This window comes from Hypoxylon fragiforme (assembly GCF_022984875.1).
Source record: "Hypoxylon fragiforme strain CBS 206.31 chromosome Unknown GGS25scaffold_10, whole genome shotgun sequence".
NCBI lineage: Eukaryota > Fungi > Ascomycota > Sordariomycetes > Xylariales > Hypoxylaceae > Hypoxylon > Hypoxylon fragiforme.
In genome coordinates this window covers 777,284-802,829 of record NW_026054765.1, presented here as the reverse complement: position 1 = coordinate 802,829, position 25,546 = coordinate 777,284, and the positions used below count along the sequence as shown (strand labels likewise).

At 48.3% G+C, this 25,546-nt stretch overlaps 10 protein-coding genes across 10 annotated transcripts; 5 read left to right on the top strand and 5 right to left on the bottom strand.

The window, feature by feature from the left end:
* The first annotated feature begins 4 nt into the window (after positions 1 to 4).
* GGS25DRAFT_509773 (DUF580-domain-containing protein) lies at positions 5 to 2,383 on the top strand. The gene is made up of 7 exons (XM_049262603.1): positions 5 to 344; positions 398 to 455; positions 511 to 679; positions 738 to 855; positions 909 to 1,661; positions 1,717 to 1,762; positions 1,869 to 2,383. Exons 1-7 carry the CDS (start codon positions 99 to 101, stop codon positions 2,057 to 2,059), a joined length of 1,581 nt encoding a protein of 526 aa, XP_049112133.1. The 5' UTR covers positions 5 to 98; the 3' UTR covers positions 2,060 to 2,383.
* Positions 2,384 to 2,780: 397 nt separating this feature from the next.
* Positions 2,781 to 4,415, bottom strand: GGS25DRAFT_528041 (uncharacterized protein; the record flags this gene model as incomplete). The annotated part of the gene is made up of 5 exons (XM_049265144.1): positions 2,781 to 3,476; positions 3,575 to 3,841; positions 3,955 to 4,009; positions 4,089 to 4,147; positions 4,260 to 4,415. 5 exons carry the CDS (start codon positions 4,413 to 4,415, stop codon positions 2,781 to 2,783), a joined length of 1,233 nt encoding a protein of 410 aa, XP_049112132.1.
* A 2,424-nt stretch (positions 4,416 to 6,839) lies between these two features.
* On the top strand, positions 6,840 to 8,340 carry GGS25DRAFT_509767 (phytanoyl-CoA dioxygenase family protein). Its single transcript, XM_049262602.1, has one exon. The coding sequence runs from the start codon at positions 7,349 to 7,351 to the stop codon at positions 8,192 to 8,194; it is 846 nt and encodes a 281-aa protein (XP_049112131.1). The 5' UTR covers positions 6,840 to 7,348; the 3' UTR covers positions 8,195 to 8,340.
* A 789-nt stretch (positions 8,341 to 9,129) lies between these two features.
* GGS25DRAFT_509766 (uncharacterized protein) lies at positions 9,130 to 11,151 on the top strand. The gene has a single exon (XM_049262601.1). The coding sequence runs from the start codon at positions 9,200 to 9,202 to the stop codon at positions 11,123 to 11,125; it is 1,926 nt and encodes a 641-aa protein (XP_049112130.1). The 5' UTR covers positions 9,130 to 9,199; the 3' UTR covers positions 11,126 to 11,151.
* A 351-nt stretch (positions 11,152 to 11,502) lies between these two features.
* GGS25DRAFT_509765 (uncharacterized protein) lies at positions 11,503 to 12,110 on the bottom strand. Its single transcript, XM_049262600.1, has one exon. The coding sequence runs from the start codon at positions 12,025 to 12,027 to the stop codon at positions 11,755 to 11,757; it is 273 nt and encodes a 90-aa protein (XP_049112129.1). The 5' UTR covers positions 12,028 to 12,110; the 3' UTR covers positions 11,503 to 11,754.
* Positions 12,111 to 12,345: 235 nt separating this feature from the next.
* On the bottom strand, positions 12,346 to 14,487 carry GGS25DRAFT_509763 (uncharacterized protein). The gene is made up of 2 exons (XM_049262599.1): positions 13,982 to 14,487; positions 12,346 to 13,860 (listed from the first exon to the last, which is right to left on the bottom strand). Exons 1-2 carry the CDS (start codon positions 14,059 to 14,061, stop codon positions 12,777 to 12,779), a joined length of 1,164 nt encoding a protein of 387 aa, XP_049112128.1. The 5' UTR covers positions 14,062 to 14,487; the 3' UTR covers positions 12,346 to 12,776.
* Positions 14,488 to 14,796: 309 nt separating this feature from the next.
* GGS25DRAFT_509761 (stress responsive A/B barrel domain-containing protein) lies at positions 14,797 to 16,030 on the bottom strand. Its single transcript, XM_049262598.1, has 3 exons — positions 15,638 to 16,030; positions 15,429 to 15,539; positions 14,797 to 15,346 (listed from the first exon to the last, which is right to left on the bottom strand). The coding sequence occupies exons 1-3, from the start codon at positions 15,701 to 15,703 to the stop codon at positions 15,188 to 15,190; spliced, it is 336 nt and encodes a 111-aa protein (XP_049112127.1). The 5' UTR covers positions 15,704 to 16,030; the 3' UTR covers positions 14,797 to 15,187.
* Positions 16,031 to 16,170: 140 nt separating this feature from the next.
* Positions 16,171 to 17,659, top strand: GGS25DRAFT_78905 (uncharacterized protein). The gene is made up of 2 exons (XM_049266018.1): positions 16,171 to 17,445; positions 17,506 to 17,659. Exon 1 carries the CDS (start codon positions 16,432 to 16,434, stop codon positions 17,440 to 17,442), a length of 1,011 nt encoding a protein of 336 aa, XP_049112126.1. The 5' UTR covers positions 16,171 to 16,431; the 3' UTR covers positions 17,443 to 17,445; positions 17,506 to 17,659.
* Positions 17,660 to 17,815: 156 nt separating this feature from the next.
* On the bottom strand, positions 17,816 to 18,520 carry GGS25DRAFT_526093 (uncharacterized protein; the record flags this gene model as incomplete). Its single annotated transcript, XM_049264917.1, has 1 exon — positions 17,816 to 18,520. One exon carries the CDS (start codon positions 18,518 to 18,520, stop codon positions 17,816 to 17,818), a length of 705 nt encoding a protein of 234 aa, XP_049112125.1.
* Positions 18,521 to 21,319: 2,799 nt separating this feature from the next.
* Positions 21,320 to 22,700, top strand: GGS25DRAFT_528038 (uncharacterized protein; the record flags this gene model as incomplete). The annotated part of the gene is made up of 4 exons (XM_049265143.1): positions 21,320 to 21,506; positions 21,575 to 21,645; positions 21,728 to 22,101; positions 22,178 to 22,700. 4 exons carry the CDS (start codon positions 21,320 to 21,322, stop codon positions 22,698 to 22,700), a joined length of 1,155 nt encoding a protein of 384 aa, XP_049112124.1.
* Positions 22,701 to 25,546: the final 2,846 nt, after the last annotated feature.

The window sequence follows — 25,546 nt, the reverse complement described above, 5'->3', positions numbered from 1 at the left end:
TTCTATTTCTATTTCTATTTCTATTTCTTTATTCTTCCGTCAATCAAAACATCTTGCCGTGTCGATCGTCTACGTAGGTAGATGCGATTGTGGTCAAAATGGCTTACAACCAGCCAGGAGGTGAAGCTGCCTCGTATTATAACAACACACAACAGGCACCTAGTCAATACGGACAACCTCAGTACGGACAACCTCAATATGGACAACCTGGTCCAGGCCCTCAAGGTCAAGGTCCAGCCCCAGGTCCGAATAATGGAAATGGCTATGGCAACGAGAAACCCATGTTCGATCAAGCCTTTAAGCTGGAACGCCCCAAATACAACGATTTGTGGGCCGGCATTCTTGTTTGTCACGTCGCATATCCTACTTGAAGATATAGTTGTTGACCTCATTCTAGTTCCTCATCGTCGTCGCTGGTTTCGTTGTTGTCTCTGGTATCTCGATCAATGGTTATGGTTAGTCTCCTTCCAGCCACCAGTTGTCTTCCACACATTCTAACCAATCATCCAGCTTCCAACAAACACTTTCAGGGGGGTGGCATTTATGACTCCGGCTCACAAGTCGGACTGAATACCAACACCCTCATCCTGTTCGCTTTTGTGCTATGTGTCTCCATCGTCTTCAGCTATGTCTATGTATTACTGGCACGCCAGTTTCCTAAACAGTTTATCTGGATAACGTAAGTCATACAGAAGACCCGTTTGGTGACGATGCCCAGAAGCTGACTTTCGGTGTAGTGGCATTCTCAACATCGTTTTTGGCCTCGTCACCGCAATCTACATGCTCACCCGCCACTACTACTCTGGCGGCATCGTATTTTTGATTTTTGTGGGCTTCCTGATCTTCGCCTTCATCGTAAGTTTGTCCTTCATTGTGCCTGAAACGAGCTGTACTTGCTAACCTATTAGTCCTGGATTCCACGTATCCCTTTCAGTGCGCTAATGCTCAAGACGGCTGTCGATGTGTCGAAGACTTACGGTCATGTTTACCTAGTGAGTGCGCTTGGCGGCCTTTGTGCAACCGCTCTGGCTGCATGGTACTCTGTCACCTTAGTAGCCGTGTATGCCAAGTTTTCCCCAGGGCAAAATCCAGCTTGCGCGCAAGGGGCTGGTGGCTGTAGCAGCGCTAAAGTTACTGGCCTGATCGTTTTCATCACGTTCGCAATGTACTGGATGTCGGAATGGCTGAAGAATACCATCCACACCACTATCTCCGGAGTCTATGGATCCTGGTATTTCCATCCCCACAACCTCCCTAGGGGCGCTACTAGAGGCAGCCTCAAAAGAGCCCTCACATACAGCTTCGGTTCCATATCTTTCGGCTCCTTAATTGTCGCCATCATCAACTTCCTAAGACAAATGTGTTCAGTTGCTCGGCAAAACGAGGCGGGCCAGGGTAATATCATTGGGGTTGTCATGTTTTGGATTCTCGGGTGTCTTATCGGAATCCTCGACTGGGCAGTCCAGTTCCTGAACCGTTACGCTTTCTCGTACATCGCGCTCTACGGCAAGTCCTACATCGCTGCTGCTAAGGATACATGGAATATGATCAAGCAGCGAGGTATTGACGCTCTCATCAATGAATGTCTCATCGGCCCCGTACTTTCTATGGGAGCAACGTTTGTGGGCTATGCAACAAGCCTATTAGCCTACTTATTCCTTGTAAGGATTTACTCATGAAAACCACTACGGACGACTTGCTTACATTACATCACAGGTATTCACTAGGCCAGCGTACAATGCTGACGGCTCTTACACCGCTGGTAAATTCTTGTATTCCCAAGCTTCTATTGAACCCTATTTATTATATGGGCTTAGTAGATCGTATCTATGGTTGCTGGGAACGTAACTAATGCTTAATGTGAATAGTTGTGGTGGCCTTCGCTTTCCTCATCGGTCTACAAATTTGCAATATCTTCACAACACCGTTGAGCAGCGGCATCGACACAATCTTCGTAGCGACTGCGTGGGAGCCTCAGGCATTGATGCAGAACCATCCCGACATATACGATGCCATGGTAAGAGTTTATCCTCAAGTGCAAGTGGCCATCCACGCCTAATCACTAGGTATGAGGTCTCACTCTTCTGTCACGGCTGTGCCATTTCGTGACATGGGCGCGATCCAACTTTGGTCGAAGCATAAAAACACGAAACCCAATTCTTGGAGCATAATGGGTAATGGGGTGTAATTGTAAGTGATTTGGGCTCACTTGCTTGGCAGGAGGTCAGAATGGATAATAGTAATTGTTGTAATGTCACCATACGCCTAGGGTATCGCAGAATAATCCCATAGATAGGGGTCGAGCCCGACACAGGTAGATTGGCGCGAAGTTTTTTGGTGCTACAAACACTTATCAAGTTAATTTTTTCATTACACTGATCAACCTTAGGCCTCGTATTGAATCTTTCGTATATCAACACCGTCCTATGTCATGATAAAGTCATTTTGCTTATCTCCCTAGCAAGCAATCCAAACGCTAGGTAGACTTGATAAATTACTAAGTGAAGATTCCATCTGCCAGGTAATGAAGTTGAAGAGGTTACGCCCGCGCGTAACATGGTTATGCTTAAATATATATATATTGAATGGCAACCCAATCCCATAAGAGTACCCTAGTTTGAATATCCTCCTATGTATTCCCATCTCTAGTGAAGTGCTGAAGAATACCTAATTATATCCCATGTCTGTCTAAAACATCCCAAAGTCCCATATAAATTTTGTCACACCCTCCTTTTTTTTTATCCCCTTGAGGCCAAAACTACTAACCTAACCTAGGTAGGTCAGCGCCGCTGGTGCGTATTATTCTCCTCATCCCAGGGAAACGGATCGCGGGCCCCCGCGTCGCCCGGCCCCTGGCGCTCCTCCGTGATGACGACGTCGTAGTTGACGACAATATTCGATTTGCCCCCGCTCTTGAGCGTCAGCTCCTCCTCGGAGTCCGTCCGCCGCGACAGGTCGGACGACTTCGTCGTGCTGTTGTTGTACCGGTTGCTGGCGGTCTCGTCCTCGTGGCGCGTCAGCAGCAGCTCGTCGTCGTTCAGCGGCGGCGGGCGCGACCGCTTCTGCGAGAACGTCACCAGCGGGTGGCTGTTGTTGCTCCCGCTCGCGCCGCCGTTCTTGCCCCCGCCCCCGGTGAAGCCTTGCGACGGGTGCCCGCCGGACGCGGTGTGGCTGGAGCCGCTGAGGGTGCCGCCGCGCCAGGCCTTGTAGAAGGCGCTTATGCCGGGCATGTTGGCGGCGATGATGGCGACTTCCATCTCGGCGGCGGAGACGGTGCAGATGTTGCCCATCTCCCACAGGATGTCGTCGGTGATGGTGAAGCGGTGGATGATGATGAGGCGCAGGCAGGAGACGACGACGGAGGAGCCGCCGGTGGTGACGACGGCGAGGACTTGGAGGCGCCGCTTCAGTGTCATTTGCAGCGAGAGGACGGTGGTCAGGGGCAGGAAGAAGATGGCCCAGTCGACGGCGATGAGCTATTGTTATCTATGGATTAGTCTACGCGCCCATGTAATATAAATGCTGAGATAGCTCGCCGAACACGGGGGAGAGAGGACTAGGTTAGACTACTGACCGAAGAGGCGGGCAACCACAGGGAAATCGCGAAGTCAACGCACTTCACGCCGGGGTGCTTCTCGGGAGCCCAGTATGCTTCGATGGGGACGCACTGCAGGCAGTACAGGACCCAGGTCCCCGTCGTCACGAAGACGTTGGCGGCGATGACGCAGTGCACGGCCAGCTGGAAGTTCTTGTCCGGCGACAGCCGCTTGAAGAAGAGCAGGAAGCTCATCTTGATGCAGAAGTGGAGTAGAAGGTAGAGGATCTCCTCGGCGAATAGATACTGTTAAGGGGCTCGCAGGTCTCGTCAGTTTATGATTCTGTGTATGGGATCTTGGGGAGCGCGGAGGCTCTTTTTTTGTTTCTTTCGTTTTCTTAAATATTGTTTCCACCCACCTTTAACATACGGGACAATGCCGTTGGATCATTTGCTAATACTTCTTTTTGGTGTCTGTAACGAAACTGTTAGTTTTGTAAACTACCCACATATGTTGAGCCATTGGTTGCGGAAAGAATAATCAAGTACTTACAGTCCAGCACCAGCACTCATGAAAAGGTATAATATGGCATGCTGTCCGCAGTTGACAACCTATGTGTAGACGTTAGTAACTCAGTAAGTATAGAAGACTGTCGGTGATAATCGCAAATATCGTCGCCAAAGGAGGGCCTGGTGACTATGCGCAAACTACTTCGTTACTTACCGCGACCAATGTCATCGCCCAGTCATCATAGCCAAAAGATTGTAACATAACGCCTTTCGTCCATAACCGCAATAGCGCGCTCCCTTCGCCCAGAAAAAATAGGATGTTGATGATGGCATGGATAGCCGGCCGCATAGAATCCGTGTATTCGACCATCTTCGCCACCTAGGTGCTTCCAAAGCACCGGATCAACCACAACACGGCAACCGCACCGGCCTCAAACCTCGTCGGATAACGCTTCGCGAACCTGTTCACAGCCACGCTTCCTCGGGGTAGTGGCTTTTGCTGCTGTTGGGAGAGAATTAAGTATGGAGACTGGCACGGCGGGAGTAAAAGTTGGTAATATTGAAACTGGACGAGGTAGGCAAATATACCATTCTGGGTCTGTTATTTCCTTCAAGGTTCTTAGGTAGTATTATTATTTCTTTTCCACAAATATAGGGCTTAAACAGTAAAATTTGCGCTCCAGTCGCCGCTTTGCCTCTTGATATGATATGATAGGATATGATATAAAAGAGTGACTAGAAATATGGGTAGTAGTAACTAGGGGGGGGAGAAATAGCTAATACATTTAAATCTAGAATCTCTCAAGCATTTCTTTTTCTTTTCTTTTCGAAACCTCAAACATTCGATACACAAGACTGCAAGGTTCGTGATGCTGGGGATCCCTATCCGCGGCCGAATAACATATCCAAAAATACAGAATTACAAAGATCCTGGTCAACGGAAAAAACGGTACGAACTCCTTTTGCTTGGAATTCAACATGCAGGTACATATAGGAAGGTACATATAGTTGATTGTAAGTTGTTATGCCTTTACATTCATTGACGAGAGAGGCACATAGTTCATAGCGTAAACCAGGATTAGGGGGGGGATACGTCTGGAACTTCTGGGACATCTGGGACTTCTTCTTTACTGATCAAGGGCTTACGTAGTGGATTTTATTTCTACCACGGTTATAAAAGAGATTAAGGCCAAGTTGTTGCAATAATTCCCGAGCTTACGGGGGTTGATTGTGTCGCTCAACTGCCCATTTTTATTTATTGACGAGGGTGATTTTACCTATGATTTCTTTTTCGTTATGGCAACTGGGCAATTGGGCAATCGGTGTTGTTTCAAAATAGGAGAGAGTTCCAAAGCTGAACTGAAGGTCAAGTCTATGGTCAGTATATGAACCGTGCCATACTTGTGATTGGATAGATTCGAATAGCAATAGAACTGGACATTGCATCTGCATATTACATGACACATGTAAGTACTTACAATACCTTTTGTCTGACAAAAGAACAGGGGCTTTCTCCATCTCCATCTCCATTTCTCCGTTTCCCAAAATAAGAACATTTGAACCTTGAATTGGTTATTGTGTATTTCCCCCATTTGCCCCCCTTTGCCTCCCCCTTGAGTAGCATAATTCACCAGATCCATGATATATGATATGTAATATATACAAACCCATAAAATGATAATGATACTATTGCACATACAGTACTTACCTTGCCCACTTGTATACGATTTATATACCCAGACAGTTATAGAGCAAAATACTGTACCTACACACAGATGCAGCTGATATTGTATCCATATGTAGGTTGGTATGTCTGTGCGTTAAAGCCTTACATGCACATCTTATGATTTTTAAAAGGCCTTAGTAAAAGATGAATTTGATTGGTTGAATTGACGACGAACCGATGAACGTTGGCCGATGGTGGCTTAAGTGGCACATGCAGAATGCACACCTACGCGATTATGATTCCGGTTGATTGGATCTATCCATGATACTATTCCTCATTCTTCATCAAATACCACGTGGTTAACCTAGTGCTCTTTTTGAACCACAATGGTAACCACGAAGGTAACCACGAAGATTTTGCTGCATACCAGCCTACCTACCCTACATATGTACCTCCCAAATCTAATCTCACCATGTGCGTATGGATGGTCTACTATCTAATCCCATACCAATATGAACGTTTGTTCGTTTGTATGGCCTATCCTCCCCTCCCCCCTCCCCCTCTCCCCACCTTACAACACGTATACAGACCAACCGTCAGCCAGGCAGCAAACCAAAATACCAGAATATGATATATTATCAGCCCCTACACAGAACTCCCCCTGGCTATCTCCCGCACCCACTGTTCAACGCCAATGGCGGAGTTTTGAATGTCATTCAGGAGGAACTCCAGAAAATTAACCATGATCCATCGGTAGATCAAGAGTGGAACTGTGCAAATTTCGGGCCCTTGATTTTCGGGATAGTGCGTAGATGCCTAGTTTGCGTGGAGTTCCAATTCTGATAGACTTCATACTACTTACAAACGTTGAGAAGCCTCGAAAGGCCTGGGTTCCTGGAGCCTGAGTACCTTGATATTAGTAGATATCTTTCTAGGCTTGGTGCTAAATAGAGGAGGCTCTTCATAGTGGTAATCTTGCTAGTGATGGTGAACAGCCAGGGGGTTCATTCTACGACATATAAGTACTGGGTAGCTGTAGGCTGTAGCTCTGAAGAACAAGTGGAATGATTCCTTGGGGCAATCCGCCACTAACGGCCCCTTAAAGGTAGGAGCCAAGTATGGAGACACGGAACTAGTAAGGGTCGGGTCGTCACGGGCTACTGCCCCGAGAACTAACACAGTACCACCCGTGCCGCATCCTACCACCCGTCCCGCACTATGCTACCCGTGCCATGGCTACATGGGTATCAGGCAGCTACTAGGTATTCCTGACCCAACCATGGAGGGAATCATAATCAATCTTTCTTTTTTCAGATCCAACCCTCTGTCGGCGGTGAAGGTATCTCTCATTCATACAACCGAAACATTTTAGGTAAGAGGCGGTCAAATCCGAATGACTTGCTTGCTTGTTCATACATCATACATGATACGCATTCTACTTAAATAAGCCTTTTCGAGCCGCAGTCCAAATCCAGCAGAACAGAAAATCCCATCTATCACATATCACCATACCCCCTCCCTCCCCCTTAAAAAACGACTACCACCACCCCCGCACGATATACCACGTGATTGGAATTTTACCAACCTACAACACACACACCCCTTTATCATCTAACCCAAGACTTAAAATAACCATCATGTCTACATCGCCGAAGGTCATCGAAGAAGCGAAGGCTCACCTCAAGGAGCACGGCTGGGCGCGCATCCCCTCGGTGCTGAACAAAGAGGAAGCGGCCGAGGCGCTGGACCGGCTGTGGCAGGCGAACGCGAAGGCCAAAGCGCGCGGCGAGGACTCTCACCTCGCCTTTCTCGACCCCAACGCGAACAACGTGCGGGTGTTCTACCTGATGGAGCTGGACAAGCTGTTCCGGGAGCTGATCGCGCACCCGACAGCGGTGGAGATGGTGAAGTCGGTGCTGGGCGAGCAGTTCCTCATCAGCAACTTCACCGCCAACATCGCGCGGCCGGGGTCCCACAGCATGGCGCTGCACTCCGACCAGAGCATCGTGTTCCCCGACCCCTGGCAGGACATCTGGGCCCTCAACGTCATCTGGTGCCTCACCGACGTCCACGAGGCCAACGGCGCCACCAAGTACATCCCCGGCTCCAACAAGTGGGTCTACCGCAAGGAGGTGCCCCCCAACGCCCCCGACCTGCTGGTGCCCTTTGAGGGAAAGGCGGGCGATATCATCGTCATGGACGGCCGCGTCTGGCACACGTCCGGCAGCAACGTGACGAAGGACGAGGACCGCGCGCTGCTGTTTGGCTACTACACGGCGCCGTTCATGCGCCAGCAGGTCAACTGGACCGCGAAGCTGCCCAAGGAGATCCAGGATACCCTCGACCCCCAGATGAAGGAGTGGCTCGGCCTGAACCCCGTGGGCAACATCGGTGTCACGGGCGACTTGCGGTACATGGGTGTGCAGTTCCCTGATGCGAAGATCCCGGAGAATAAGGCGGAGGAGAAGGTGGCGGTCGCTTAGGGTGGCCGATGGAAATGAATATAAAAATGAACTTTCTGCCTGGGTACCTAAGCATTGCGATGCAGATGGGGCTAGAGTGCCGCCTGTCGAGGGAGGTCACTTGCTTAGGTAGTTATGATAACCACAATAAATAAACACTTTACTCAGTAAACTATGCGAATTGGAAAAGTTGTGATATGTAGAGTACCTACATATTTTCGTAGTTAGGCACATACCTTTGAACCATTAACTACAATTGTTTTACAAAATAATACATGAGGCTATTCACAATCGAATTGTTGTGAGGCGGTTGTTTGCCATTTTCTTGACGCTTCTATTTTGTTGCACGCCTTATACCTTACCTAGGCAGGTACTGAGCGAGCACTTTCAACAGCCATCTAGCCATCTTACTATGCCCTCTCCCCATATTAGTATCAACTGGCAACCAAAAAAGGAAGCCAGAATGTACCAACTATATCTATCACAACGTCTCCGGACCCCCGAGACCCACTGAGCCGATCTATCTATAAGCGAACCGATCGATCGGGTGTTACCCATATAAATCCACTCGAATCGCCGAGACGGCTAAGACTTGGACTAATCTAATTAATCGACGATTCGACTATAGTAGCAACTAACCTAGCATTAACGTGAATAGCGTCGTTCAATCCATTTGAGGAACTTGAGTTAGCGTTTGCTAAGTACCTATTGTCCGAATTCTAGGCTGAGCAGTCGCCTAGTTAAAAAGTCTATGTACCTATGGGTGATTAATTCATGGACAAGTCTCCAGGGCTTGGAGTGCTATGCCTAGCCTAAGTACCTAGCACTGTTCCAGACCAGAGGCGATGGACTACTACTAGTAGTAGGTTGGGGTTAGCGGGACTTTTCAGGGGGATACCTGCATAGTCAGGTGACTAATTACATGTGGTAATTACATGTGACTCCCCAACTCACTTCTTACATCGACCTGCCTAGTCGTTCACCATCGCCCCTTATGAAATACTAGGCAACGACTGCTGCCTCCAGATGAAATTTCCATTTTCGGGACAGATACCCAACTATATAAATCGCGATGGATCACCAAGAGTAGCAAGAGCAGTGGCGCGAAGTAGTAGTAGTGCCCAACTGACCCATCATCTGCTGCCTGCTTGGCATCGCCATTCCTCCAAGCCTTTTCGTTCTCTTGCTTGCAAAACTACGACAAGACATATAGGAACAATGACAAATACCAATCCCTTCTCAACCCTTCTCGGGCAGCATGATTCGATCGCCATCGCTAAGCTAGCCTCCCTCCAGCCAGCCGCTGATCGCGATGCTCCTATCAAGGTCGTTATGACAAATATGAGCTTGAAAGACACTGTCTACGAATGCATTTCGTACGATCGTTCCTTGGCCAATTCAGCTAACGAAACCCTGGTGACCATCTCCGTGGACGGCGAGGACCAGGCCATCCCCTCCGCTCTCGAAAGCGCACTGCGCATGTTTCGCCGCAAGTTTCGGCCCCGCTATCTCTGGGCTGACCTGCTGGCGGGCCGCACGCCGGAGGAGCGCAGCGCACAGGCGAGCATGCAGCGCCAGGTGTTGGAGAACGCGGAGCGCACGCTGTGCTGGCTAGGGCCGGACAACGGCGAGAAAACGACTAGGGCCTTCCAGACAATCCACGAAATCAGCCGGCGCTACTCCGCCGCTTGTCAGGAGGTGGGCGTGGGCCCCGACGACGCCTTCACCCGCATCACCATGCAGCAGCTGATGGCGCTGCGGGAGAAGCTCTTCGACTGTGCCTTCGACGATCTCAACTCGTTCGACTTCAGCCACTGGAACGTGATCTACGACGTCTTCGGCGCGTCGTACTGGCAGTCCGTGCAGAGCGTGTCGGACATCGTGCTCGCGAAGGCGCCAATCGTCGTGTGCGGCCGCAGCAACATCCGGTGGCACGACTACATCGCCGCGTCGCGCGGCATGCCCATTTTCCAGGGCAAGTTCTTCCGGGTGCCGCTGCTGCCGCACGTGCTGAAAGGGTTCGAGATCGCCAACTCCATCGAGATTGCAGAGCGCCGCCGCCGCCTGAACGAGTCCGTCGAGCTGCTCCCCATGATCCAGACCGCGCGCGAGTGCGCCACCAAGGACCCGCGCGAGACCGTCTTCTCCATGCAGCTCATCGCCACGCCGTCGCGCCGCATCGAGTTCCACGACCAAGGGCCCCAGCCGCTCCCGGCGATCGACTACACGAAGACGGTGCCGCAGGTCTTCGTCGACGCCGCGCGGTACTCCGTCCTCGAACGCCAGGACCTCATGATCTGGTTCGGCGAGCGGCCCCCCTGCGCGCGCCGTCTCCGCCGCCACGCCCGCCGCGGTGGTCTGCCGACCTGGGTCCCCGACTACACCGCCGAGCCGCCTAAAAAGAACATGGCGCCATTCAACCCGAACACCCACATGCGCGGGTGGTGGGACCACATCACCCCCGCCTCCGCGCGCAAACCCCTGCGCGTCTCGTACCCCGACGACGACGACGCCGACGACAGCACCAGCACCGCCGCCCGGCTACACTTACAAGCGCGGCCCCTCGGGCGCATCACGCACGTCTCACCCATCTTCAACGGCGGCAACCTTCGACGCCTCTGCTTCTCCGAGTTCCAGAAGCTGATCCTCGACACCTCCAACTCCCCCAACAACTACTACCCGAACGAACCCCTGGCCCTCACCAAAGACCGCTTCTGGCGCACCCTCCTCCTCAACACCTCCACCTCCCACGACGCCGCGGGATCCCTGCGCTCGTTCCCGCCCCCCCCTCCCTCGATGGCAGCGCACTTCGAGAGCCTGGTCGCAGACGGTGCTCAGCATGCTGGGGTGCACGCTGGCGGAGCTGCAGACGGCGGAGAACGCGGCGCGGATCCGCGCGAGCGCGGAGCTGATGGCGCTGGTGCCGCGGTGCGGGGCCGCGGCGCCGTTTGAGGAGGCGCTGCGGGCGCGGGCGGTCGGGCGGCGGTTCTGGCGGACGGCGGACGGGCGGTTCGGGATGAGCGCCGTGGAGGACGTGGTCGCGGCGGACGGCGCGTTTGTTGGCGAGGACGCGGAGCGAGAGGTTGCCGAGGCGGAAGAGCGAGAGGCGGGGGGTGGGGAGGGAACGAGACGCCCCGACCTGGGCCGCCTGTTGAACGACTCCCTCGCGCGCTCGATGATGGAGGGGTTCCAGCAGTTCCTCGCGCAGCGCGACCCGCACATGGCGCAGGTGGCGGCGCGCGCGTTCAGGGGCGAGGTGCCGGGGGTGAGCGAGGAGGAGGCGGAGAGCAGGCGCGCGGGGGGCGGGGTGATGAAGGGGGACTTGGTGGTGGCGTGTGTGGGGGGTTTCTTTCCTTATATTCTGCGGCCCGTCGCCAAGCTTCCACCACCACGTACGGAAACGAGAGCAGAGGCAGAGGGAGAGGGAGAAGGAAACCCAGCGGCGCTGGAAGAAGAGTCCACGTACGAGTACGTCGGCGAGGCGTACCTGCACGGGGCGATGAACGGCGAGGATTTCCAGACGAAGCGGTTCTTCGGGCTGGCGAACTCGACGAATGTTGATGTGTCGAAACTTGTGGATATTACGATTGTGTAAGGTGGGAAATGGAAACCGCAAATGCGGAAGAGGGGAATGAAAAGAGAATTGGAAAGAGAGTAAGCAAGCAAGCAAGCAAGCAAGCATTTTGTTTTTGTTTTGAGGAGAGATGGGTAAAAGGGGTGGCATCTGATATGCGTACCTTGGGAAATGGATTGAAGGTAGGTAGGTAGAGATATTTAATATGCAAGTATATACTTAGGTAGGCTAGGTAGAAGGGGGTAGGTGCTAGCTTATGAAGCTGTCGACGAGATATCATGATACATGCCTGTGTAGTAAGTAGTAATCACTAGACAATAAAAAAAACAAAAAAAACCTGAGGATTTTACGTCTTGACATTCATATCTTTTACCTTCGTCAGCAAATCTAAGTAGGCTGATGGCTCATTCGAATAAAGGGGTTTTCACATGAGTGGCTGTTTACTCGGTGCCTGGCAAAATAAGTACACATATGTAGACGCATAATGGGAAGCCATTTCACATCTCTATACTCTAGCCCCGTAGTCTTTCTCATTTACTCTCAACCTTTCACATGCACAACTACACACACATACATAACGAACCAACGAAGCCAATAATCACAGGGCCAAAGCAGCCAAACATTATATTAAAAGCAAAACTAAGCGTTGCATAATCATACGCACGAGTGCTCACTTGGTACCATATAAAGGTCGTCTCCCAATCCTAAGTAGGTATGTTGCCCTAGGTAGGTACCTAATCCTAATCAAATACGACCATTCTTTAATAAAACCTTGACCCTCTCCTTGAAAAAAGCCTGACATAGATATGAGGCGAGTGCGTGTGCCTCTTCTTGACTGCACGTCTTCAATCTATAATAAGACAGTTGAGCCACTGTCTTCGTCCTAGGTCGGACTGCTATGGTTGGCTTTTGTGTTTCCGCGGAACGCCCATATAACTCCGTAACGATACGTGGATCGTGAAAAAAGACAAATACCTCCTCCCTGATGTTCTGAACTACCTTGATGACAGCATTTGTGTTTTATTGCCACTACAACTTCTTATCCTCAAAATAGAACTTTCCCAGCTTATCACCATCCTTCGAGTTACCTAGGATCGGGCCTCGGGCAGCCTCACCACCATCGAGGCGCTCTCGCACAATGCGCTCGGCAGCTTCGCGAGAGGCTGGTCCACCAACTCCTTCTCTAAGAGCACTTGTTCGTGGCTGCCCGGGTTGGACAGGAATGGGACCGCGGGTTGTGGTGTCGACAAAAACGTCATCGTCAGAAGTACCGACATGACCACCACCATCTACAGCAACGCCGTCAACATATTTAGCATGCCGTGTTTCTGCGGCAGCAGACGCGCTGATGGGGGTGTCGTTACCATTGTCTCGCATCTCTCGACTGCGTGCTGAAGCTTCTTGGCTTAGACCCGAGCTGCTTCGCTCCAGGCCCCATACACCTGTCGCCCCAGCGGTACCAGGTAGGGGCCTACGGTGGTATATAGGGCCACTGACAGTGCTGTTTGCGCCCTCGCCGAAACCAACTAGACTGGCTGTACCGTCATCACTCATGCGGTCCTCAAAACCACCAACGGAACGACCGGTTATGTCTTCCATAGGATCCATGGCGCCGGAGGTAGAATCAACATCCATGGGACGATAGTTAGTGTCCATACTCATGCTACTGTCTTCATCAACTTCGGTTAGGTCGGCATCCATGTCAAATTGTTCGGCCTCGGTAGTTGTCCGCGCTCCGACACTACCCGTCGCGGAGGCCGTGCCGACCGTGCTCATCTTGGTGATTGCGACTGGTTGGCCATTGGAGTCGAAGTAGGCGGGTGTGAGGGCAGCGGCCTGTTGCGCGGCATTGGATGTAGGCGTAGTCTGAAGAGCGTTCGGATTGCCATTGTGTGGTTGGTTCTGGTTGGGGGCGCGGACGGTATTTACACGCTCGAGACCGGCAAGACGACTGATGCGATCTGCACGCTCTGCTTCTAGGCTATTGGTGGATGAGTGATGTTGATGGCCTCGGGGACCTCCGAGACCGTGGTAGGCATGACCTCGATGGCCATCCTTGATAGCGGTAGTAGAAAGGGCGGAGAGGGAGGTGGTAGTGCTGGTAGGAGTACCACTGCTCGATGTTTCTAGTTAGTCACTACTATATCCAACATGAATCAAGAAAGCAAGGGGTATAGGATAGATAGGGATAAGGATAGAGATGGGGATGGAGATGTCTTATATTGATAACATACGGCATATCACTAGGAGTATCCGGATTGGATGGTGGGGGAGGCACATTGATGAGCATTGGTGCGGTCTGTTGTTGCGACATCTTGATGACGTTGGTAGTGGATGATACTTCTGAGGTGGTTAAAGATCAAATGGTGAATACGGGGATTCTATTTCGCGTGGTTGGCGCGTCAAGATAAGACAAGAGACACGACTTGTCAAAGACACGACAAGGCGTGTTGGATGACGAATGGGAAAGATGGGCTGATGTTCTTGGTGTGGTGGGGGGAAGAGAGAAAGCAAAGTGTTTGTACGATTTGAATGGGGACAGAGAAGAAATAGATCAATGATGAATGCCGATTTATTTTGTCAAGGCGTTCAGCGCAAAAAAAAGCTATTGATGTATTATTACAACAAGACGATATCTAATTGGGGGATGACGAAGATTGATTAGGTATATGTATTGTTGACAGTTGACAAAGAAATACCATTGATTTTTTAAGATTCAGTGAAGGAAATAAGAATTACAGGGAGCCATACCACACAAGGAAGGCATAACTATCTGGAATCAATTTGATGCGTGTTTGCTTTGCCTTGGACAGCTCTAGGTACCTACGTACCTATTTGCACGCCCAATGGATTTCAGGGCCCTCCCAAACCATTACTAGTGCTAGTAGTATGAGGTGCAGCTAAGGTGGGGGATGACGTAGGGCTGTAATTAATCCCAATTGGCTTTAGCGTTGAAAGATCTCCATCTTTTAACTCCCAAGTAGGTACGCTACCGTACGCTACCCTTTTACCCTTTTCCTCTTTTAAGTTTTAGGTACATAAGTAGCCCTGGAAAGATAGTGGCTTCAATTACAATGAGTACCTACTAGGTACTAGGTTAGGTAACTAACCTTATCAGCCTAGCAGTCCAGGCCGCCAGAGGTATTTATGGCGATCATTGCCTAGAAATCTTGCAATTGTAAATAGTGTATAACTATTATATGGAATGACGAATTTGGAGTAGATACTTTTAAAAGTCCAACCCATTTTGACAATTTCAACTTAGCATCTCCAGGTACTTACGAGTTGGAACACCTATAGAAGATCACAAGCTAATTGCAGTCTCTGATGACGTCATTACATCTTCCCCCAATTCTCTAATTCTCAACCAAAGACCAGGCCCGGTGACCTTCGAGAAGCCATAACAAACCTATACGTAGATAGATATGTAAGATGTTTGGTTAGAACACTCCAGGTGTAAAGTCGACAACTTGGATTTTCTCGACTAGCTCTTTGATGTCCACGGAAAACTCCATATGAACAGGGTCGGTCTTCAGATAATACTCCCTGTCTTCTTCTCCATTCTCAAAGTAGACAACGAATGCGTGTGTCAATCCATTCTATTTTGGAGCCTATCAGCATTGACTAGGGATTATCAAACAGAATGCCGATGATAAATGTACGAAATGGGATTTAACGGACCTGAAGGTTCTCTGGACTGTTGTCTTTTCCTCCACCGACTACTTTGAAATACGTTTTCTGAGTTGTGGGGTGAAGACAATTGTCTCCCAGAGAAAGAAATTTACTGCAAGCCTAAATAAGTAGACAGAAAACGGTTAGTAAATCTAGGCAAGTGCCTCATGATAGACATCTGACAGGTACACTAGCATAAGGTGGCTTGGACGTCTTACAGATTTGACCTCCTCGGGAGGTATAAGATCCTTGAACTTTAGCAGGACCAGGTGATAAATGGCCATGATGTGAATGATTATAATGCCAGACAGGTTTTATGAATTGTAGCTTTTGACATGAATGAAATTGAGAGACAAGTAAAGAAACGAGGTAACAAGAATCATATTTGGGTTTTGTCTGGGGCAATGGATGATTCGGATAGATAGTTCCAGAGTGTGCTGACTGCTGACTGGCATCTGACTGACGTTGAACTGACCATGTCGCTTACTCCGCATTAATGGTTCCTTCTAGCTCAAAAAGGCCTCATGATTTACAAGATGTCTATCAAACCCATAGTCCAGATCTGATTAAAGGCTTATCCTTTGATAAACTTACATGTAGGTCACTTAGGTGTGTACCTTTTCATGTTCACACCTTGAAGTTGTGCATATGTACCCTACTATACCATGTAACTATGTGATACATTGACGTATTATGTCAGGATGCACATGCAATGCGGGAAGTTATGTGTTTATCGGCTTAAATAACCCCACCACATTGTATTTACATAGTATTGTAACTACGCCGTACATACTCCGTACCACCAAATTCCAATGACTAATCTCTTAAGTATTGTTAAGGCTCTTTAACTCCGAGTCTCCGACCAACAAGTACCGTCAGTGTAACCTGCAGCTCAGTCGTGAAACTTTACATTTGCCACGTCAATTCAAACATCCAAACAATATTCAACGTTTGACAAGAACAACAAACAGCACGTAATTCCCTTTCGTGATACCAACTTCAGGCCCTTACCATGAGGAAAGTTGAGCCCTCTGAGGATGATGAGTTAGGGATATTGGAAGATAAAACAGAGGCGCTTCCCTTGCGCTCCAAACGGACTGAGAGAGCATTGAAGAAGCAGGCGAAGAAGACTAAAAAGATAGGAGAGCAATCACAGGATCTGATGAACTTGCCATACGAACTCGTGTTGCAAATTCTGACGCTTCTTCGTCCTAGCGACCTCTTCAACTTGCAACGCGTTAGCAAGGCTTACCATGGATTCATTGTTCAGGATGGACCTTGGATCGCCAAGTCTATCATGAATTGGCGCTATGCCTGTCTTAAGAAATGCTTCAGGTTGCCTGTACTCATGGAAAAGGTTGACCCAAGCATTCAAGCTTTCATCCAGAGTCCCGAAAGACTGGACCTTCACATCGTTCATCAGAAACCATATAAACACGTTCAAGCCCCGGATCCAGCTGAGATATGCACCTGTCTAACCTGTCTGTTGCGCTGGCTGTCTTTATGCCTCATCGTCGACTTTTCCCACTGGCAGAAGAACTTAGATATGGGAGAACCGATTCCGATGATAAGAAGAGGCAAGAATCCTGAATGGAATCGGAATCTAATAGCTTCCAATGCAGCTATCGTACGGAAAGCCCTCCATAGCCCTCTCTGGTATGCTAGACTACTTGAGGCCCATTTGAGCTCAACAGTGAGGTCAATAAGTCGGCATGCCGCCAACAAAGGCAATAAAAGGCATCGTTTCCGCATGTCCCGGCGGGAGATGGAATCCGGTGCCGACCTATTCTTAGAAAGAAGTGGCCCTCCAAGCTTTGATTTCCCCTTTCACAGGGACAACTATTATATGCTAGAGGCCTACTTGCCCAACAGAGGATGGAATGCTGAACATGAGAAGTGGATGTACGTACCGGCTAACCAGCACAACCTGGACATTGACTATATTGCCAGTAGGGGCAGGATACGACGCAAAAGAGCTGCTGAAGAAACCGAAAGGCAACCAGAGGAGGGACAGAGAACTTGAATGGTATCTAATATTCATGTTGATTTGTTCTGTCAAATTTGTACGGGAAGCTAATATTACTAGATGCCTCGAATGTCATATAATACACCCCGCATTCCCTGTCATTATTTTCGAAGCTCGCTGACGGCCCCGTCGCGAGCTTAACTGGCCTTTCTACCGCCCCTCTATAGAACACCGCACCTAAAATTCCTATACAAGTGCAATCCCCTAAAATAAGGACCCCCACCTGTTTGTTACTAATTGTTGATTCGGACCATAAAGAATCAGTCATTTCCCAAGGCCTGAGAAACCCTTATTCCTTCCAACGCCCCTATTTTCCTGAAAATTCCACGGATACTGCTCAATTGAAATGATTCTCTTCTCATAACACGGGTTACAGAATCACGCAGCACGGGGACCACACTCCTTTTATCCTACGCTCATTTTGGACTTCCGTGTGGCCCGGGCATTCGAGCTCCAAATTTTCAGGTGTCCGATTAAAATGCTTACTTCGAATCTTGTCACGAAATCTCTTTGGAGGTATAAGCAAAGAGGGTGATCGAGTCTTGGCAACTTTGAAGCTATCACTCTGGGTTTCGTTGGACATATCGGTCGCGGTTCGCTGCTCTGTGGGTGGGTGGATAACTATGTGCTGGGGCGGGCTTAATTCGATGTCTCTCGACCACGACGAAGTTTCTTCTGCGATGCTGTTGTTTCTGGACATGCTCCGCCGAAGATCCTTTACTTTGAGGCGTAAATTGTCGAGATCAATCAACCGAGGTTTGCTTGGGTGACATTGGCAGGCCTGCGCCGTACCCTTGATGATGCTGGCCTCAAAGGTAGAGTCGGAAGAGGGGTATGCGACGCTATCGCGGAGGGCCACCGATCCCCGATTCGATGGACAGGTGCACTCAGATGTTACTGATCCTTTGCGAAGTCCCCATATTCGAGGCCCAGGGGCGGCGCGTGCGCTTGAAGGAGAGGCGGGGGCAGTAACAGCGGTGGCGGTAACAAAGGTGGCAGCGGTGGCAGCGGCGGATGCTGTGTAGTAAGAATGTGTACTATTCGTCTCGCCAATGCTCCCCCGATTATCCTCCATGACATCTATCTGGCCAAACTTCAATCTTCTGTCTTCTCTTATGTTTTTCGGCTTTTTCTTTATTTTTCGGGTGTGATGAGGTTGTCGGCTAACAGAGGTAACGCAGTGTGTAAGTGGCTCTCAGTCGTGTGGAGGCGCGAATAGAACAATAGATTCCCACTGGGGCTCTCGTGGCATTAAAACGACCGCCATTGGCAGGACACACGGTATGGGGTGAATCATGATTCTCGACGTGTTCCAGTCACTTACGTGGCATCGCTATTGCTTACATTGGGACCCGTTCATCACTTTAACCTCATTGTCTGGTGTACATATGTGTGCTGTAAGGTGAATTACTAATTGGGTATCATCTACCTACTCTCCACAGTGTCCTAAATTTAGTGACGCACATTAGCGAGCCTCTTCTGGATTGCGGCTTTATTGCTTGATTCCTTGGCTTCGTGAGCTGTGGGTACATACGACTTACCATAACCACAATTCTATTGGTTTGCGTGGGGATATGGATCGCGATTCGATGGGCTATTTTTGTTTGTGTTCATGATTCGTTGGGGATTGCATTCATACTCTTGTAACGTCATTTCTAAAGGAACACCTCCGATTTAGAACTTATCTATGAACACCTACCTAGGTTACCTATGCTGGTAGATAGGTACCCAAACGTTATTCCAGCCCTTGCTTCCTGCGTCTCTCTTCGGTCGTGCTGGCGGCCCGTGCCGCTATGGCGTGTACGGTTATATGCAGGCTGGTTGTGATGTGCTGTGCTGATAAGGGGAGATCGTGCGCGAGACCACGATGCGTTGGAGTTTGATCATGTTTCACATAGCCAGGTACCCAGGTATCCACGACGTCGCTGCACTAGATTGGGTTGTTTGGGGGGGGGGGGGCGGGTGGATGCATACGGGACTCTAAAGCGGATCTGTGTTTGGATCGAGCGGGAGACTAAGCGAGACCCTACGGTTTGTTCCATTTGCTCGGGTCGAGAAGCTACTTTTCGGCAATATCACGGTAGACCGGCGCTGGGGTTGCTTCCGGCGGGGGACCGGGCTTGGCGGGGCACTTCTGAGATTTACTGGTCGGATGAAACTAACTTACCTAACCTTAGTCGTCAACGAGCATTCGTATTATGACTTTACTGAGCAACATTGCTACTGTTACTAGCTGTCTATCTGCTAGCTTCCAGGCCTCTTTTCAGGCCATCGACAAACAGATGGCTAGGCATATGTGGGCCTTAGCATGATGGCTTTGAAGGTCGACCTAGTTATGTCCCTTATTCCCTAAGAAACTCCTCATATTAATATAACATGAGGTCGTTTTCTTTGGAATAAATAAAGGAATACTTGTGTATATACTGCTAAGGCTTGCTCATAATGCCCACCCGAGGTCTACCCTATGGGAATGTCAAAAAACGAGGAAGTCGTTGACCAGCAGGCCATAACTACTACGTTTAAGGAAAGCAGCTCGCGAGCAAAAGTCCAGCCGTGTCACCACTAACAATAAGATTCTAGAAGCGGCAAATCCAACAAACACATGACCAGGGAAGATCTACTAACTAGTGAGGAGGGCCCTCGGCTACACTTGCCCAGGTGAATATAACACTGCCTTGAAAGAAGGCTCCTCCCTTTCAACAAGGCAACGTGGGGGGGCATTTACGAGGATGGAAAGCTTCCGTATTAGTAATGACTTGTATTGATCCACCCTATTTCATCATTGACGTATGTGCGGGCGTCCCGGGGGGTTGTCACAAAGTGTCTTGTTTATGGGGGGGAACAAAGGGCTAGTCTTCTTCCTACTTACTAGATACAGCACTGTTGATGTTTCTCCGAGGAAGTAGAAATGCCATCTCATTTAAATCATACATACTCTAAGATCGTGACTTCATGTTTGTGAAATTACCTACTTGCTGAGCTAGCTTCAACGTAGCTCAAGTACAAGATTTCTATACCTACTTTTGGCCGCAACATTCCTACATTAACCTACAACTTCTGCGAGTTAAAATAACTCTCAAACATCCCCAAAAAGAGAAGCGGCATGTAGTTTGAAAGAGAAATTACTAATAGCATTACAGAATTGTGAAGTCCTTGTGTTACGGGCAGCCTCCTGTGGCGAACTGAAACTTATCAGCCTCAGAGTCTGCCATAGTCCAACGGTATTAGATTTGAGACCGGGACTTATGGTTAAGCTGTTGCTAAGCAAAATCCTTTGTGATTTCGAAACTACCTAGATAGACAATTGTGTCTCGTTACACTTTTGAGTCGAGTACCTATGTTGCCTCTTTACGCTTTTGACCTTGATCTCTTTGTTCGGGACTATGAAGTATGCTACATTCCAGCTACATGGCAAGTCGGTAACTGTAGCTACCGAGGTAGGTCTCAGAAGGTAACCTAGGTATGGACTCCGAAAACAGCTTTGTTCATCGGGATCCCGAAAGTCGGGATACCCGTTTGGCGGGTATGGTGGCGCATCGGGAATACTTCAAAGCCATTGTAGCGCGGGTAGGCTAACCCTGTTATCTGATCCTTTCTTTCACCCCCCGCCACTATACAGGAGATTTGGCTACTGGAGACGAAGAGAGGGAGTGGAGGATTTACGAAATGCTATCAGCATGAAAAACGCATCGTAGGTCTTCTAGGTCTTCTACGCAACGGGGTGGGTGGTCGAGCATTTGTTTTCGGGTTGACTTGGTGTCTTTAGACGAGTAAATCCTACTATACCACATCACAGAAACCAGAAATCTCACACAAATACCGAACTAATGCATATCCGCTTATAGCAGCTACGGTTTACGTGTAGGTAGTCATCATGGCGCTATCGTCTACTGGCCTTCGGTTCACGATCATAGCTTTCGTGTCAAACGCCCTAGCCTTCACATGCCTTATCCTCCGATTCTGGTCCAGATATATCCAAGGCACTCGCATCGCCTTTAGCGACTATATGGCAGCTGTAGCCATGGTGTTCTCGGCCGCAACAGCTGCTACATTTATTGCACGTGAGTCACCCCCCTTTCCCACCGGTATTGCTTTTCGTGAAATCAGGGTTAACATAGGTACGGTATAGCTAGTTTTATGGGAGTTCTGGGGTTTCATCTAAACGAGGTTGATGATAGGATGCTCGACATCAGTTTACAGGTTCGTATCAGACCCCCCCTGGTACAACCTAGCCTCAAACGACGATCCCTTGACTGACTTGGGCCCCTCCCCTTCACTCCAGCTCTTCGTGCCCGGCCAAGTCCTCTGGGCCGTCGCAAACTCATGCGTGAAGTGTTCCATCCTCTCGCTCTACACGCGGCTCTTCCCGCGGAAGCAATTCTGCAGAATATGCTACGCCATGATGGTTCTCGCGTGGGCATATTTCGTCATTGTCATGGTCGCCACTTTCGCGCTCTGCCACCCCATCCAGTATAACTGGAACAAGAAGATTCCCGGAAGCTGTCACGGCGAGGTGCACGCGTATCTGTCTACGGGGATAACCAATTTGGTCATCGATGCGTTTATTGTGACGCTGCCGATACCGACGCTGCTGGGTTTACGTATGTCGCTGTCTAAGAAGCTAGGTCTTATAGCTATGTTCAGCTTGGGCTCAGTGTGAGTTATACCTAATCCTGCAGATTTTACTCATCTTCGGGGGAAAAAATTGCTAATGGCTAGGTGTTTTACTTAGAATCTGCATCATCTCACTGCTGCGCATCATCTGGATAAACAGCTGGGACCTGAACGACCTCACCTACACACTGGCCGACGGGTCGAACTACTCGATCCTCGAGCCCGCACTCGGGATCGTGAACTGCTGCCTGCCTACCCTGAAACCGGTCATAAAGAAGATAGCAAGAACATGCTTCCCCAAACGGAGACAACAACCGCCGAACCAGGCCCGCCGCCAACTAAACGAGAATAAGAAAGTCTCCGACTCGGAAAGCGGAGCTGGAGGTGGTGGTGGTGGTGGTAGTATTGTGAATCCAAGGCGTGGTGAGCAGACAGACGGCGGCAGTCGCGCGACATGGGACGATGATATTAGGATCACGAATATCAGTGCCGCGACGCACTCGGCTGAAGATCTGGCGACGGCGACGGATTTGGAGGCGGGGGGGAACAACGCGATTACGGTCACAAGGACCTGGGCGGTTAATGATGGGAGACCGTTGTACATAGGTAGGGAGGTCGATGCGGAACAGCAGGTGCAATAACATAGGGGTGTAGAGGGAAATAGAAATAGAAGACGTTAATTGGAAACCTTGTGGTTTGAAGTGACTTGTGAAGTGTATTGGAACGATCCTGAGATGGATGGAATATAATATCTCTAACATCTCCCCAGAGATTATGGAGCTTGCATACCTACGTACCTAGACAGTAGACATAGGTATTGTCGTCTTTGTTCTAACTAGGCCCCGTATAGTCTATCCTACCTTTGTTATCCCCCGGGAAGACCCTTGACAGGCGTCTTCTTGTCCTTAGTATATGGTCTACGATCGCTATCCTCAATGCTATACCTCTTGTCCTGTCAAGCCAAGGGAGGAAGACTAGAGCTTGATATCCAGCTGCGAATTAGCGTTGTAATATTGGGAACCTCGAGTTTTGTGTCTGTAAGTGGATGTTCAACATGGAAGGTCTCGTGTAGCGTTAGATGCATCTGGGATGAGTAGATAGACACATGGCTTTCACCTCTACCTCATACGGACTCAGGCCAAGACTACAGATACTCTGGCCAGTGGCTACAGTCACTGTTGCGGGTGCTGCTGGCCCCACTAGGGTATGGTTAGCTTCTTATGAGCTGCCTTATATTGGCACGACGCCAGCATATTTAAGAATAAGCAAGTGTTGCAGGTGCCTTAGGCATCCTTAGCCATATGGCCCTTATGGCCATATATATTGGCACTCCGCCATCCGTAGTTTGGGAATAAAGCAAACTTTCTTCCTTTCCTCTTTCTTCTTCTTGATTGCAGTTGTATTACAACAAGTTATGAGCTCCGTGCCGCTTAAAAAGCGCCGATTTGATGCCAAAAGACATCAGATAATTAAAGGAAATATTATGAAATATTGCTTCCCTCGGTTTTTATAAAGCCAAGATTAAACCAACGAAATATAGGCAAAAAACCTATCCAATATGAAACCAAATTAAAAGATAAGGTTACTAAGGAAGGAGCCTAAAAAGGTATTAAGGTTGAGTATCGTGCCTATCCATTTTGAAAAGAACCCACCAAATAAGGTTTTAAACAAAGCCACCAAAATATTCAAAATATCAACACGACAGGAAAAATCCTAAAACAATAAACTTAATTATCAATAATAACAAAAAATCAACGATAAAATATAACACTAAATAAGTATTAAAATTAATCAAGAAACCCGCCAAAATAGCAGAAGGCTTATTACATTTCCCACCAATTCCATTGCTTTTCGACGAGTATGGATTTAAAGAATGGAAAAGATTAGTATGCTAACATTGCTAATATTACAGACTTAATAGATTTATTAATGGTATACGATAAGCGTTTCTACAAGGAGCATCCGATGAAGTGAAACGAAAATATCGCAAAAAAAAAATCCATTATATAGCTCTATTGACAAATTCATTACGCAATCCAAACGTAACTGCCTAATTGGAAGCAGCTGGTTGGGAAGATGAAGAAGACGATCCTAAAGTGGTTTACAATCTGGTATTGAAAACAATACCCAAAATCTTTGAACAATTAGTATCCTAATTATATTACCAACTGAAAAATTTTACCCTTAAAAATAGAATAACTCTGCGTGACTATATGATTAAATTCAAGAAAATATCCGACAGATTTAAGTAACTAAATCTTGATTTATCTGAAACCGCAAAGATATTTAACATGATGGAAGCCATTAAGGAACGATATCCAAATTAATATCGATTCCTAAAACGGGATTACCAAAAGGGAATCCTGACCTGGCAACTATTCCTAGAAGAATTCACACAAAAGGCAAATAACAAGGACTTAGTGGTAAATACAATCTTGGGAACCTGAAGTTGACAATCTGGGCAGATACTGCTTTTGCAGACTATCTAAGATTAAGAAAATCAACAGAAGCCCATCTAATGACCCTAGCAAAAGGCCTTATACATTGGAGTTTAAAAAAACAATCACTAGTCGTACTAAATAATACAAAAACAAAGTTTATCAATCTATCTCTAGCAAAACTATCGGGAATATAAATATTAAAATTCCTTCAAAAGTTAGGATATCCCTAACCAAAGCCTCTACTGCTTTTCTCAGATTCAGCCAACGCGATTGCTACAGTTCTTAATCCTCTAAATATAGTAAGAACCTGTTATATCGATATCCGGTATAAATGGATTATTAACAGAGTTTAACGTGGAGATATTGAAATCTAACATGTTGGAACCAAAGAAATGATAACAAATAGACTAACCAAACCACTGATAAAAGAAAAACACAAAGCCTTTATCCGATTAATAGGTTTAGAAAAGTACGAATAGAAAGAATAAACCTACAAATATTACTTCAAAAAATTAAAAAAAAAAAACGATTATTATTTCAAAAAGAAATGGAAAATTATACTTTAATTACCTAACTACATAGCTTCAAAACCACCCACCGACAATAAATATGGCAATAGCTGCATGGCTTTATGCCAACGAAGGTATGTTACAAATGCCTTAGGCATCCTTAGCCATATGGCCTTTATGGCCATATATATTGGCACTCCGCCATCCATAGTTTAGGAATAAAGCAAGCTTTCTTCCTTTCCTCTTTCTTCTTCTTGATTGCAGTTGTACTGCAACAGCAAGCTTTCTTGCCCAGGTGTTTCTCTTTTCCCATTTCTTGGCTGCTGCTTAGCTGCAATAGTCACCTAAGGGAACAATTTCGCGTTTTGCTAATATTTGACGTGATCTGATAACTCAATGTAGTGGGAAACAAGAGAGGGTCTAGGCAAGCTTTGAAAGAGCAAATAGACCCTAAGCTCTCACATTTTCTTGGTCTCTCCGAGGCTATAATCTTGAACTAGATCATTTGAATCGTAGCTCCCCACGATGGGTTATGGA

Coding starts and splice junctions, on each gene's coding strand:
- GGS25DRAFT_509773 (XM_049262603.1), top strand. CDS start 99: ATGGCTTACAACCAGCCAGGAGGTGAAGCTGCCTCGTATTATAACAAC. Junction 345..397: donor ATTTGTGGGCCGGCATTCTT/GTTTGTCACGTC, acceptor ACCTCATTCTAG/TTCCTCATCGTCGTCGCTGG. Junction 680..737: donor AAACAGTTTATCTGGATAAC/GTAAGTCATACA, acceptor CTTTCGGTGTAG/TGGCATTCTCAACATCGTTT.
- GGS25DRAFT_509767 (XM_049262602.1), top strand. CDS start 7,349: ATGTCTACATCGCCGAAGGTCATCGAAGAAGCGAAGGCTCACCTCAAG.
- GGS25DRAFT_509766 (XM_049262601.1), top strand. CDS start 9,200: ATGAAATTTCCATTTTCGGGACAGATACCCAACTATATAAATCGCGAT.
- GGS25DRAFT_509765 (XM_049262600.1), bottom strand. CDS start 12,027: ATGATATCTCGTCGACAGCTTCATAAGCTAGCACCTACCCCCTTCTAC.
- GGS25DRAFT_509763 (XM_049262599.1), bottom strand. CDS start 14,061: ATGTCGCAACAACAGACCGCACCAATGCTCATCAATGTGCCTCCCCCA. Junction 13,861..13,981: donor GATACTCCTAGTGATATGCC/GTATGTTATCAA, acceptor AACATCGAGCAG/TGGTACTCCTACCAGCACTA.
- GGS25DRAFT_509761 (XM_049262598.1), bottom strand. CDS start 15,703: ATGGCCATTTATCACCTGGTCCTGCTAAAGTTCAAGGATCTTATACCT. Junction 15,540..15,637: donor CTCCCGAGGAGGTCAAATCT/GTAAGACGTCCA, acceptor CTACTTATTTAG/GCTTGCAGTAAATTTCTTTC. Junction 15,347..15,428: donor ACAGTCCAGAGAACCTTCAG/GTCCGTTAAATC, acceptor GCTCCAAAATAG/AATGGATTGACACACGCATT.
- GGS25DRAFT_78905 (XM_049266018.1), top strand. CDS start 16,432: ATGAGGAAAGTTGAGCCCTCTGAGGATGATGAGTTAGGGATATTGGAA.